Below are 15,292 nucleotides of genomic sequence, written 5' to 3' on the forward strand. Positions count from 1 at the left end.
ACCGCCTTCTGGACTATTATAGAGTCGTCCAGCTAACTCCCACTGGTGCGATCCTGGCTATCGTCTTAATGTGAGAGCGGCGATAAAACCTGTTTCCAACGTCAGTCACACAGAGCAGGCTTGTCCTGTAATAGCAAATATTGTTCGGGATACAATGTGCCAAAGGAAAAAGTAGATAAAAGATAGTTCGTGGCAAAGTCTTATAAATGTAAAAAGACTTAAGTATACAACTTGCCAAAAAATCGATATTGATAAAATAAGTCATTGTACCTAAAAAATAATTAAAACATATAACATATCTGTCATAACTATATGTTTTATCTATCTATATCGATTTTTTGGCAAGTTGTATACTTGAAATAGGATTTTTTAACCATGTTAGTTTAACAGGTAATTGTATTTTGTAGACAGTCCTAACGGTAGTAGGGGCACTCCGTTTTACCCGAATGTATTGTCAAGGGTTAAAATGGAGGTGTAGGTGTACCACTAAGAGCGACCTATCGGTAAAATTTACCAATATCACTACTTTTTTAGTTTTATCATTATGCGCTTTTATATTCTGTGCATATTATACTATCAAAATTATATTTATGGTTAAATACCACTTTAGTTGCGATAGCGCATACAATTTTAACATACTTAGAGGCTGGAGCATTTACGCTCACATCATTGGCTATGATGCTACCAATGGAAGCTCTATACAGCTGCTACACCTTCACGCATGCGCTGTCCATTTTTGCAGACGCCGAGAATACGGCAATAAAAGTTCATGGTTCAGATGATTATGTAGATTGCACCTGAAGAAACGGTCAGGAGAGACCGAGAAACATTGTGCTTATGTGCTTTGAAATAAAGTCTTTTTACATTTATAAGACTTTGCCACGAACTATCTTTTATCTACTTTTTCCTTTGGCACATTGTATCCCGAACAATATTTGCTATTACAGGACGAGCCTGCTCTGTGTGACTGACGTTGGAAACAGGTTTTTTTCGCCGCTCTCACATTAAGACGATAGCCAGGATCGCACCAGTGGGAGTTAGCTGGACGACTCTATAATAGTCCAGAAGGCGGTTGTGACACTTCTCAAGTGTCATATATCTTGTAAGTACGGTCTTACTTGCTCTATTGGCGTGTTTTATACATCTGATTGTGCACTAAGGTGGCGCCTTCTTTTTTATCATTTATATCTGCAGATCTTAACATCTTGGGACACCAACAAGAAATTTGAAGAAGCAGCTTGCCATCTGTTCCTGATTCAGGACTTGGATTTTGGACTAATTGAACTGTCCGTTTCATTCCCATCACTTACCGTGCAGTGGTGTGGTTTGGCTTCACATATTTTTCATTTATGGTAGACTACAGGGAGTGGATTAATTTTATTATTGAACAACAACCATGTTCTCGATGAACCCAAAAAACTCATTAATATCAAAGCTGAATAGTTTTGGAAGTAGTTTTTAGTTTGTTTTTAGTTATAGCTATTTTAGGGGGATATCTGTGTGTGCAGGTGACTATTACTGTGCATAAATATTAGGCAACTTAACAAAAAACAAATATATACCCATTTAAATTATTTATTTTTACCAGTGAAACCAATATAACATCTCAACATTCACAAATATACATTTCTGGCATTCAAAAACAAAACAAAAACAAATCAGTGACCAATATAGCCACTTTTCTTTGCAAGGACACTCAAAAGCCTGCCATCCATGGATTCTGTCAGTGTTTTGATCTGTTCACCATCAACATTGCGTGCAGCAGCAACCACAGCCTCCCAGACACTGTTCAGAGAGGTGTTCTGTTTTCCCTCCTTGTAAATCTCACATTTCATGATGGACCACAGGTTCTCAATGGGGTTCAGATCGGGTGAATAAGGAGGCCATGTCATTAGATTTTCTTCTTTTATACCCTTTCTTGCCAGCCACGCTGTGGAGTACTTGGACGCGTGTGATGGAGCATTGTCCTGCATGAAAATCATGTTTTTCTTGAAGGATGCAGACTTCTTCCTGTACCACTGCTTGAAGAAGGTGTCTTCCAGAAACTGGCAGTAGGACTGGGAGTTGAGCTTGACTCCATCCTCAACCCGAAAAGGCCCCACAAGCTCATCTTTGATGATACCAGCCCAAACCAGTACTCCACCTCCACCTTGCTGGCGTCTGAGTCGGACTGGAGCTCTCTGCCCTTTACCAATCCAGCCACGGCCCATCCATCTGGCCCATCAAGACTCACTCTCATTTCATCAGTCCATAAAACCTTAGAAAAATCAGTCTTGAGATATTTCTTGGCCCAGTCTTGACGTTTCAGCTTGTGTGTCTTGTTCAGTGGTGGTCGTCTTTCAGCCTTTCTTACCTTGGCCATGTCTCTGAGTATTGCACACCTTGTGCTTTTGGGCACTCCAGTGATGTTGCAGCTCTGAAATATGGCCACACTGGTGGCAAGTGGCATCTTGGCAGCTGCACGCTTGACTTTTCTCAGTTCATGGGCAGTTATTTTGCGCCTTGGTTTTTCCACACGCTTCTTGCGATCCTGTTGACTATTTTGAATGAAACACTTGATTGTTCGATGATCACACTTCAGAAGCTTTGCAATTTTAAGAGTGCTGCATCCCTCTGCAAGATATCTCACTATTTTTGACTTTTCTGAGCCTGTCAAGTCCTTCTTTTGACCCATTTTGCCAAAGGAAAGGAAGTTGCCTAATAATTATGCACATCTGATATAGGGTGTTGATGTCATTAGACCACACCCCTTCTCATTACAGAGATGCACATCACCTAATATGCTTAATTGGTAGTAGGCTTTCGAGCCTATACAGCTTGGAGTAAGACAACATGCATAAAGAGGATGATGTGGTCAAAATACTCATTTGCCTAATAATTCTGCACTCCCTGTATATCACTAACGAATATATGTATTGTATTATACACTTATAGGTTATTTTTACTTGAATAATCTTAATGAATTTTTGTTTTTGTTTTTTCACATTTTTGGCGCACTGATTTATATATGTTATCAGTATTTAAGCCTTTGGCTGAGGTGTCTTTGCCTCCTCCTGGTAGCCAGGTTCAGTTCTTCCCAACAGTAAGGAATAATGCCTTGGACTCTCCTTATATTAAGAAGGAAATGAGAGATTTAAGATCTTCTTGACAGAAAAGAGAACCTTGAGAAAACAGAGTCTAAGGAAAGCAAAAGGACATGTGCAGTTGTGCACTAGTTCCGCATACCAAGTCCTGCGGTGAAAGGCTGGAGCAACTAATATGACTAACGTTGACTCCTGATTGGTCCTAGAAAGACTCTCCACATAAAAACAGGTATGCTAGATGAAGATCCCATGGACATACCAAGGTGCCTAAAATGAGAACCTAGGATCTTGTGATCTTGCACAATAGCTTGGAAGTGTGAGATTTAAGAGATAGGCCATTAGAACTATGTCCTGCAAGTCTATTGGATAAAGAAGCGATTTAAAATGTTCTATGAAGAGACCACTCTCATCAATGGACCGATCAACTGCTGGAATGATCCACCTCAAAGTTGTTCACACATGGGGGTAGATTTATCAAGCAGCGGATGCTGCAATCTACCCCCGAAGTTTCATGTCCGCCTGAAACTTAAGTTAAGAAGCAGCGGTCGTAAGATCGGATACGATCTGGATTATTGACATCCCGTGTTAGCGGCCTATTGGCCACGAATGTACAGAGGACGGCATTGCACAAGCATTTCACTAGATCATGTCCGCCCGACAGATAATAAATCTACGCCATGGTATTGTGATTGTCAATAGGTATCTATAATTGCTCTCTGCCTAAGACAGAGTAATAGACACTTCCTGCATGGCCAGTGGACTGCAGTTAACCTCTGTGATAACTATGTAGGCCACCACCATGATGTTGAACCACATAATGCACTAAGCTATTGCAGGTTCTCTTAAAGGGCCAAACACAAATAAAATTTTAAAAATACTCAAATAAAAAACCCTAAAGCTGCCAGAGGGTTAAAAAGGGTCAGAGGCTTCCCTAATAATGTCCTCAATGCTAGCAGGTGAATTCCCCTGGCTATGCTGTACCTGTGTCAAAGTAGCTACAAATAGCTTCTGGGTTGTGTCTGTGCTGTTTAACTTACCTTACACAGCACCCCTCCACTGGCTTACCAGGCATGTCAATGTTAATGCAGCTGCAACAGTATCTAGTAGAGAGCCCATCCAGTGCAAGTATTGAGTACTGCAGAGGATTGCAGTAGGAAATACCAGATTCCGTCAGGGGAGGCTAGGGGTGAGTCCCTGCGAAGTCTGAGAGTAGTTATTGCAGAAGTCCCGTTAGGGAAATTCTTTGCACATAACAGGGTATTCCTGTGTCCCCGTATCATTCATATGCTGTGAAGACTTTTCTGTCTTCTTTGTAAATTATATTCCCCAGGGACTTTGGGTCTCACATAGGTCTGAGCTATAAATTTGTAATCAATAAGCAAGTAGCTGGAACAACCTCTATTCGCATCCATCTCCTACGAGCCCAAGAACAAAACTAAGAGAGAGTTGGGAGGGTTTAAAATTATTAATAATAAACTAAGCTTAAAGGGACATAATACTCATATGCTAAATCACTTGAAACTGATGCAGTATAACTGTAAAAAGCTGACAGGAAAATGTCACCTGAGCATCTCTATATAAAAAAGGAAGATATTTTACCTCACAATCTCCTCAGCTCAGCAGAGTAAGTTCTGTGTAAAAAGTTATACTTAACCTGCTCCCAGCTGCAGGTAAAAAAAAAAAAAAATGAAGAAATGAACAGCAGCCAATCAGCATCAGCAGTGCTGAGGTCATGAACTCTTACTGTGATCTCATGAGATTTGACTTAACTCTCATGAGATTTCATAGTAAGCTTCCTTTACCTGATTGGTGAAATAATATGAGAGTTCACGAGGCTCATCCTTTCAGCTGTCCCAGGACAGACACACTAAAATGCTGCTTAGAAATCCTTTACAATGGGAGGTGGCTACTGAGGAACGTTTGAGGTAAAATATCTTTCTTTTTTACATAGAGATGTTAAGGAGATATTTTCTAGTCAGCTTTTTACAGCTATGCTGCAGCACTTTCAAGTGTTTAAACATTTGGGTATTATGGCCCTTTAATCAGTGCTAAACCACTTTAAGGGAAGAGAAGAATGTAGGGCTACCCGAATCTCTTTCTTTAACTTCACATGTTGAAACAACAAATCATGCTCAAATCATTTGACATGTGTATTAGTTTGTGACTGGTCAGCATGGGCCTTTTTGTTCTGGGGACAGAAAATCAGTGAAAAGAAAAACAGCTGCATTATTCATAGCAAAATCCTAAGGGGCATTATCATGCTAACAATTTGTATGTAATTTCCCTTTAAAGGGATATGAAACCCAAACATTTTCTTTTAAGATTCAGACAGCGCATGACATTTTGAATAGATACCTAGGTAGGCATCTGAAATACTACATTGCAGGAAATAGTGCTGCCATCTAGTGCTCTTGCAAATGATTAACATTCTTACAAAACTGCTGCTATTTAGTGCTCAAGAAATAAGCCGGCTTCTAAGCATTGTGTCCCTGCTTTTCAACAAAAGATACCAATAGAATTACGAAAAATTGATAATAGAAGTAAATTAGAAAGTTGCTCTATCTGAATCATGAAATAAACATTTTGGGTTTCATATCCCTTTAAGTAACATGTTTATTTTATTAGTAGGAAATAGACTTTGCCTTCTACCATGTTAGCTACAGGTTTCAAACCTGAACATACCTCTACTTTGACTTGAGAGTCCCATTGGCATAGATTTACAGCGACTAAGAGGAGGTGCTCTACGCCTAGGTACTGAAGACTCGGGAAGTGTTTCTTGGTGTCCTGAAAGAAGGAAAATACAAAATGTAATCAAATTTCCTTTTTTTTTTTCAGGATTTATAAATATATTACATTTGAGTAATCATATTAATAATAATAATAAAATGTGTAAGCTTAAAGAACAGGATCAATACTCTTCCTCCCAAAAATAGGACCTTGATTTTATCAGCCTGATTTTATGGAATTAGAAAAAATACTAAACAAGAGTGTGAAAATTTTCCATTAAATTATAAACAGGAAATTAAAAGTATATTAAGTCTGATTTAATCTATTTTTAATTCACCATGATATTGTGCATGGGGTATACACAAGATTAAAGTGAATGTAAAGTTGAATGAATGACCAGATAAATTCCTTTCCTTTCCGGCAGGGAGAGTCCATGACTTCATTCCTTACTGTTGGGAAATACTACACCTGGCCACCAGGAGGAGGCAAAAACACCCCAGCCAAAGGCTTAAATATTCCTCCCACTTCCCCTATCCCCCAGTCATTCTGCCGAGGGAACAAGGAAAAGTAGGAGAAACATCAGGGCATAAAATATTCCAGAAGAAATAATATAAAAAGGGAACTGCCCATTAAAAAAATAATAAATTACGGGCGAGTCGTGGACTCTCCCTGCCAGGAAGAAAAGGAATTTATCTGATAAGCATAAATTATGTTTTTTTTTCATAAGGCAGGCAGAGTCCACAACTTCATTCCTTACTGTTGAGAAAACTATACCCAAGCTCCAGAGGACACTGAATGAATAACGGGAGGGAACAGAAAAAAGAGGCAGACCCTATTCTGAGGGCACCACAGCCTGCAAAACTTTTAGAAAAAGTGTGTAAGGAGGACCAGGTAGCTGCCTTACAAATCTGATCCATTGAGGCTTCATTCTTAAAAGCCCAAGAGGAAGCCACTGCTCTAGTGGAATAAGCCGTTATCCTCTCAGGAGGCTGTAGACCCGCTGTCTCATAAGCTAAGCGGATGACACTCCTCAACCAGAAAGATAGAGAAGTCGTAGTAGCCTTCTGCCCCTTACGCTTCCCCATATAGATGACAAATAAAGAGAAAGAAAGGAACAACAATTTCTTAATTAATGTTACGATTCAACACCACCTTAGGGAGGAACCCTAGTTTAGTGCATAAAACCGCCTTATCAGCATGAAAAACCAGATAAGGGGGATCACATTGCAAAGCAGAAATCTCAGAAACTCTGCGCGCAGAGGCAATAGCCAACAAAAAAAGAACCTTCCAAGATAACAATTTAACATCAACAGTATGCATAGGTTCAAACGGAGCCTGCTGCAAAATACTAAGAACAAGATTGAGGCTCCAAGGAGAGCCCCAGATCTAAACACGGGTCTGATCCAAGCCAGAGCCTTAACAAAGGACTGCACATCTGGAAGCTCAGCCAACCTTTTGTGCAGTAACACAGACAGGGCCGATATCTGTCCCTTCAGGGTACTAGCAGATAGGCCCCTTTTCCAGTCCATCCTGGAGGAAAGCTAAAATTCTGACAACCTTAACCTTATGTCAGCAAAAGCCATGCTCTTCACACCAGTACAAGTCCTTCACACTTTATGGTAGATATGAGTAACTGGCTTACGAGCTTGAACCAGGGTGTTATTAACACTCTCAGAGAACCCTCTTTTAACTAAGACCAAGCGTTCAATCTCCACGCAGTCAGCCTCAGAGAATCTAGATTTTGATGAACGAAGGAACCCTGTATCAGCAGATCTCTGCGACAAGGTAACCTCCACTGAAGAGATGAGGACATCCCCACCAGATCCGAAAACCACGTCCTTCGCAGCCACAAAGGAGTAATCAGAATCACAGATCCTCGCTCCTGTTTGATGCGAGCCACCACACGAGGGAGAAGCGTTAATGGAGGAAAAAGATAAATGAGACTGAACCTCCATGGTACTGATAGGGCATCTATAAATTCTGCCGGAGGATCCCTCAACCTCGACCCGTACCTTGGTAGCTTGGTATTGAGGCGGGATGCCATGAGATCTATCTCCAGCGTCCCCCACTCGCTGCATATCTCTGCAAACACTTCGGGGTGAAAAGACCATTCCCCTGGGTGAAAGGATTGCCTGCTAAGGAAGTCTGCTTCCCATTTGTCAGCACCCGGAATGTGGATCGCTGACAGCATACATTTTTGAGTCTCTGTCCACTCTAGTATCTGAGATACTTTTCTCATCGCCAAGGAACTTCTCGTCCCCCCTTGATGGTTGATATAGGCAACCAAGGTTATATTGTCTGATTGGAATCTGATAAACTGGGACAAACCCAGAAGGGGCCAAGCCTTCAAGGAAGAAAAATAATGATCGGAAGGGAGGACTCCTCCAGAGTCCACAGACCTTATGACTTCTTGGCACTCCAAACGGCTCCCCAACCAGAAAGGCTTGTGTCCGTAGTCCCAATCTCCCAGGACAATCTCAAAAAGCACGTGCCTTGGGACAGATGATCTGGACAGAACCACCAGGAGAGCAAATCTCTCGACAGGCTGTCTAGTCCAATCTTTTGAGACAGAGCTGAATGGTCGCGTTCCATTGTCTTACATGCATAGTTGGAAGGGTCTGAGATGGAATCTGGCAAAAGGAATGATTTCCATGCAGGACACCATTAGTCAGATTACCTCCGTACACTGAGCTACTGAGGGTTTCGAGGAGGCCTGGAGGGCAAGACATGCAGAAGTTAGCTTGCAACGTCTCTGATCTGTGAGGAATATTCTCATAGATATGGAGTCTATTATAGTTCCCAGGAAATTCACCCTTGTACTTGGAGTAAGAGAACTCTTTTCCAAGTTTATCTTTCATCCATGTGATCGAAGAAGACCGAGAAGGGACTCCGAATGTTCTTCCGCTAGATGAAAAGATGGTGCCTGCACCAAGATATCGTTCAGATAAGGCACTACTGCAATACCTTGTGCTCTGGCAATGGCTAGAAGAGCCCCCATGTAAATATCCGTGGAGCAGTAGCTGGTAATGTAGAGAGGGTAGTAATTTCTCGGGACCCAGATTCCTGAGAAGTAGACGGCTCAGAAGGGCTAATAGCCCTATGAGTATTAGCAGGCTTGTCTCCCTTCTTAGATTTTAGAACAGTGTTTAGGCAAATGGAACAAAATTGAGCAGGTGGGCAAACCAAAGCCTCCTCACAATATAAACAGGAATTATTTATCAGTTAAGCAGGAGCGGAACCATCTAATGAAGTATCAGAGTCCCCCATAGCTTTGTATATACCCACAGAAGGATAATCATAAAGAAACGCTTTTATTTAAAAAGCGGCACCTTAATACTCCCAATGGCTGTGGCACACACCACCTCCTAGACCCAGACAGATAACAGTAAAAACACTCTCCTTAGGAGTGATGTCTGCAGCAGGATCTTAGGAAATGAAAGAGACCGCACCCGGTCACGTGGTACGTAAGACAGGACTTCCCGTGCTATGAAAAAGGGCGCCAAACTATTATGAGCTGCACAACACTTCAAAAAAATGAAAGTGAAATCTGTTTGTTCCAAGCCAAAAACACATAGCCTATGAGCCTAAAAAATCTCTAACATTAAGCAGATATAAATCCCCAAACTATCGAAATAATCTCCCTGAAGGAGATATTAACCATTGATCCTATTGAGGTATAAAGGAGCCACAATGTGACCCTGTATAGCGTTTTAAAATGTATATATAAAAAACGGTCTTACCCTCCAGGATCCATGCTTTGGAACAGGCACAGCTTCTCAAGTGTGACAGTCTTTCAGCAGCGCTTCTGACATGGACTTGAGTGTGTAGCAGCAAGCAGTGAAACTCGTCAACACTGATTGCTCAAAAGCTGTTAGCGACCGTCTGGAAGGGTTTGCAGAAAAACTTTAGTAAATACAGACCGCGATCCTCTGCCCGCAGCTCCTCTGTACTTCAGCACTTCAATGACGAAACCGGCTTCCTCTAATCACGGTGTGGCCTCACGAGATGGACACTCTGGGGTGCAAGCCATGATTGGAGGAAGCCGGTTTCGTCATTGCTAAAGTAAATTCAGAGGAGCTGCGAGCGGAGGATCGTGGTCTGTGCTTGCTAAAGAAAAAGTATTTTTTTTTTTTTTTAAACTGCTGCAATGTAAAGTTCAAAGGGACACTGGACCCAAATTTTTTCTTTCATGATTCAGATAGAGCATGCAATTTTTTTTTTTAAATATTTTATTTATTTCCAGCACATGTTACAGCAACACAGTAAATATTATACTTTAAGGTTACAAAAATGTAATAGTAGATAGTGCTACCCCAACAGTACTGGGTTTTCATAGTACATTTCTATTAGATTAAACAATCCCTCTCCTTCCCTACTTCACCTCTTTTTTTTTTTCTATTACCCCCATCTTACATTCAATAATAAATTCGCTTTACATTTAGGAAAACTCACTAACAAGAACAATACCAGAACATTAGGTTTTATGAACTCCATTGCTGCTCATTCCTCTGGGAGGATTGGATTATGTCTCTTCCTGGGTGTGTTGAGAGTTCTTAACCGTCCGTATACCCAGTATTATAACAGTTGACAACTCTATCAGGGGTGTGAGTCTCCCGATGATCTACCTTCTTGTCATAATGACATAGCTAAACCTAAAGAAACTCACAAGTGAACACAATAATCGAGTATTAAGTCCCTTCCTGGGTTTGCTGAAAATACTTAACAGATCCTGTATCCAGAGATATATTGAATGGCATTTCCATCAGGGTGAAAGTCTCTTGACTATAAACTGTTTTGCTATAACAACCTTCCTTCCTATAATCTCATCCCGCTATACTCATTCTGAGAATTAGCCCTCCCCAATCTCACCCCAGGCGCTCCCCAGGCTCCTCTCACCTCCTCCTCTCAATCTCTGTCTCAGACTCTGGCAGTCCATGCAAACCTTTAGTGGAAGATGTTCCAGCTTCCACGCAGTTGAGCATTGAGTATATACTCAGAGTCTTTAAATGGGTATATGATCTGTTTCTGGTGTGATAAACTCAGACTATTAATGAAGGGTTCCCATTTTGTAATAAAATGTTTCATCCTTTTCATTATGTCTCCCTGTGTGTCTATTTGCTCATAGGTCATCTGTTTTTGTAATGACTCCTTAAGATGAACCAAGCTCGGAACGATTGGTGTGAGCCAATGTTTGAAGATAAGTTTCCTAGCCTGTAGTATTGTATTGTGAATAAACCTTATGTGCTCTCTTGTTTCTATCTGTGTGTGCAGAAATAGTATCACCTCTTCTGTCAACACCAATCGGGTCCCCAAGATATTTTCCAACCACTTTCCTGTCATCCCCCAAAATTTTGTTAAACTTGGGCATTCCCATAGCATATGTAGGATATTTGGGTTGGGGTATGAACACTTTGGGCAGTTGCCACAAGCCTCGGGGTTCCATTTATGGAGCATTTTAGGTGTGATGTAGGTGTTATGCATCAACCTAGTGTGTGATTCTCGTATATCGTTCGAAAGGGACGCTTGTCTCACTTTTGTAAAGCTCTGTTTAATACAGTTTTCAGTAGTCAACTGTCCAGTTAGGGTAGTCCATGTTTTCTGTAAATGTGCTTTGGTGTCGTCATTTAATGCCATTTGGAGGGTATTGTAAACATGAGTTATCGAGGTCGCCCCCCCTTTTGTGAGTGTCAGTAGTTTATAGATTTCACTTTTGCTCTCAGGCATGTCCCCTGATTTTAACAGATCCTGTACGTAGTGTCTCATCTGCAGGAAAGCAAAATGGTGTTTGCTTGGTATTTTAAATTCTTTCTGAAGGTCCTTAAAGGACTTTACCACCTCACTATTGTCTGATAATACATGTTTTAAAGTCGTGACCCCCCACTCCGCCCATTGCTGAAAGGGTTTTGTGGTCCTGCCGGAAAGTCCGGGTTGCCCTGTAATGGAAGATATACAGTGTGCCTATGTGATGTCCCTAGGGCCTTGCAGATCTTCCACCATGCCCTTATTGGGTGGTGTATAAGCGTCACCCTTTTCGCTATGGGGTCGAGTTGTGCTTTTGTCATATGTGGTAGCATTTTGAGGGACCATGGTCTGATAATCTCCGCTTCAAGTGTCTGATTAGTGAAATGTCCTCTATCTAAGAACCAGTCCATTACGTATTTAGTTAAGGCTGCCCAGTTTTAGTGTTCAATGTTTGGAAGTCCGAACCCTCCCATCGTGGGCGCACATGTCATTTTTTTGTAGCTAATTCTGTGTTTTTTCCCTTTCCACAGAAAGTGTAATATGTCTCTATTCAAATTAGTGAGGTCCTGTTTGCGTAAAAGCTCTGGAAGCATCTGTAAAGGGTACAGCAGCTTTGGGAACAGTATCATTTTAACCAAGCCCACTCTCCCCGACAACGTAAAGTGGTACCAGTTCTGTAACAGTCTACGCAGTTCTCTGAATAGTGGTCGATAATTTATCTCGTACCATTGGGCAGGGTCTTTTGATAGAGTAATACCCAAATATTTAAATGTATTAGTTACTATTTTAAAATTTTCTCTAAGGGGTATCGAGGGATCCTTATCTCACAGCCATAATAGTTCTGACTTATCCTTGTTAATGCAGTATCCCAAAATCGCACTAAATTTGTCTATAATTTGCATTATTATGGGAAGGTTTCTTCTGGGGTTCTGCGTATATAGGAGCATGTCATCTGCAAAAAGCGACAGGTGAATAGTCTCCCCACCCATTGTTAAACCTTCTGTGTCTTTCCTGATTCTTACTGCGAGTGGCTCTAGTGCAAGATCGAAAAGGAGCGGAGACAGGGGGCACCCCTGTCTCGTGCCCCTCATGAGCGAGAAAGGTCTGGATGGGGTGCCATTGACCAAAATCGCTGCTTGAGGTTTGTCATAGATAGCTTCTATAGCCCTCACAAAAGCTCCTTGTATCCCAAACCTGTCTAATGTGGTGAACAAGTGGTCCCATAGAATCTTGTCGAACACTTTTTCTGCGTCAACTAGTACTAAGCAAGCGTCAACAGTACCCTGGGTCTGGTCAGTATCTCCCCCCCCCCATAGTGTGAAAGTATCAACTGTAGCTTTCTCATGTTTTTAACTGAGGATCTGCCCTTCACGAACCCAGTCTGGTCCTCATGGACCAGTGATGGGAGTGCCTCTGCCAGTCTATTAGCTAATATTTTAGTGAACAGCTTGTAGTCCGAATTAAGTAAGGAGATTGGACGGTACGATGATGTTATGAGTGGGTCTCTCCCTGGCTTGGGGATGACAGTTATGTTATCTTCCGTGAATCTGTTTGATAATTTTGCCTTCTCGTCTAGGATAGCGTTGTAAAGTAGTGCAAGGGTGTCTGATATATCTTCCTTTGCCATTTTGTAGAATTCCCCAGGTAGACCGTCTGGTCCCGGGGTTTTCTCTAGGGGCATGGCATCAATAGATCTAATTACCTCTTGGGGGTGAATTGGGGCGTTTAATTTGTCTCGTTGCTCTGCATCTAACTGCGGAAGGGTGATGTTTTCCCAGAAGTTTTGTTTCCTTTCTACATCTACACTTTGAGCTCCATATAAGTTAGAGTAATAGTCTGTGAATGCTTTGTGTATTTCTGGTCCCTGCGTAAGTAACCTGTCCTTTTCTCTTATGGCAGTAATAACATTAGGTTTTCTATCTAGCTTTGTAATTTTTGCCAATAGTTTCCCTGTACGATTACCATTACGATAAAACTTGGCTTGTAGGCGGTTCTGAGCAGAAACTGAGGTTTGTATTAAATAGGAGTCTCTGAGGCCCTTAACGTCTTTGTATTTAGTACTATTGTGTTCTGTTGGATGTCGCAAGTATCAGTTTCTGGCATTCAAGAGCTGCCGTAAAAGTAGTTCGCCCCTTGCTTTTCGTGATTTAGTCAGTCGTGCAGCGTATTCTGTCACCACCCCTCTCAAGACAGCCTTTGCTGATTCCCAAAACAGTGATATGTCATTCAAGTGTTCTATGTTCAACTCTTTATAAGTTAACCACTCTCCTATCAGGTATTTTCTGAGATTTAGGTCATGATAAAGGTGTGTGGGAAACCTCCATCTGCGAGCCTGTCCATTTACTCGGTCAGTGTCTAACTCCAGTGTGACTGGCGCATGGTCTGAAATGGCTATGGGGTCTATGCGTATCGCTTTAACTCTAGGGCAGAGGTGTCTGGATATCAAAAACTAATCAATACGGGAGAGGGTAGTTTTGGAGGGGTGTAGACATGTGTAGTCTCTTGTGTCTTGTTTTTTTTCTCTCCAAACATCTGCGAGACCAAGTGTATTTCTAAAGTTTAGCAGTATTAAAGTTTCCCTTTTCAAATCTGCCCATGATTGTGGTTAGTGCGTGACTGTGCTTGGATTACGAAATCTGTCTGCTGGTGTGTACTGAGCTATGTTATAATCACCCCCTGCTACTATGGGGAGATCTGAGAACTGTAACAGCTGACTTTGTAGGTGTCTAAAAAACTCCCTTTTTCTTGTGTGGGGTCCGTACACTCCACAGAGTATCAAACATTGTGTATTTAGTTGTATCTTAACAATTAAATATCGTCCCTCAGCATCCTCAACTGTCTGTAAAATTTTGTATTGTAGGTTTTTACGCAGCAGAATTGCTACTCCTCTCGCTCTCTTTGCCTCAAAGGAAGTAAAAAGTACTTCTCCCACCCAACTCTGCTTGAGTTTTTTATGTTCTGCTTGTGAGAGGTGTGTCTCCTCCAGTATTGCTATGTCAGTTTTTTTTGTGTTAAGCTGTCGTAGTATGGTTTTTCTCTTGATTGGGGATGTTATCCCTCCTACATTCAAGGAAGTTATCCTCATTCTGCCTTCCTCCTTGGAGCACAAATCTGACCACCAGCTGTATGTCTATGTGTCAATGAATAATGTTGTTGTGTGTATGGCTCTGTGAGTCTACCCAGCTCCCTTTCTTTTACTTACTTTCAAGGTAGTCAGAGTTTATCCTCTATATATTTTCCTGTCCTCCCCCAGGGGAGCGCCTGAAGGTTGGGGGTTCACTCTGGTTATAGACAAAACAGTTAGAAAACAGTGGTATAACTATTAACTTACCCTTTCTTTCAACCCCACCCCGCAGATCAGCAATAAAATACTTCTAAAGACAAGAAAAGAAACCCCCCTCCCCCCCCCCCACTTGTAAAGGATATGGCTCTACATAGCCTATGCTGTAAAACGTTCAAAGTTCTGTTTTTAAAGCTCTGAGGTCCATTCTCAGGTTTCTGAGGTGGAGGGCGAGCCCTCCTGATCTGTTCTTGACTGACGACTCTCCTCCCTTTGTAGATGCAGCTTGAGTTGCTGAGGGGACTCAAAAAACAGTGGTCCCTTCGTTGTGTGCAGGCGTAATCTGTGTAGTTTCTAAGTGGGTCTTTTTCTTTTCTGCATTTTTGAGTCTGCTCGCCATAGTGTCCGTTGTTTTAGTGTAGGATTGATAATAGTTTTGCATACAGATCCAAGAGTCTCT

The 15,292-nt window shown here is 41.6% G+C and overlaps 1 protein-coding gene across 3 annotated transcripts in view; it reads right to left on the bottom strand.

The window, feature by feature from the left end:
• Positions 1 to 15,292, bottom strand: part of LOC128663560 (patatin-like phospholipase domain-containing protein 6) — a 453,640-nt gene that overhangs the window by 227,210 nt on the left and 211,138 nt on the right. For all 3 annotated transcript variants that reach the window (XM_053717940.1, XM_053717939.1, XM_053717938.1), the window contains exon 11: positions 5,766 to 5,867. In XM_053717940.1, coding sequence (XP_053573915.1) covers positions 5,766 to 5,867 — 102 coding nt within the window. The remainder of the gene's footprint in view (positions 1 to 5,765; positions 5,868 to 15,292) is intronic.

The sequence above is a fragment of the Bombina bombina genome, chromosome 6 (assembly GCF_027579735.1).
Source record: "Bombina bombina isolate aBomBom1 chromosome 6, aBomBom1.pri, whole genome shotgun sequence".
Lineage (NCBI taxonomy): Eukaryota > Metazoa > Chordata > Amphibia > Anura > Bombinatoridae > Bombina > Bombina bombina.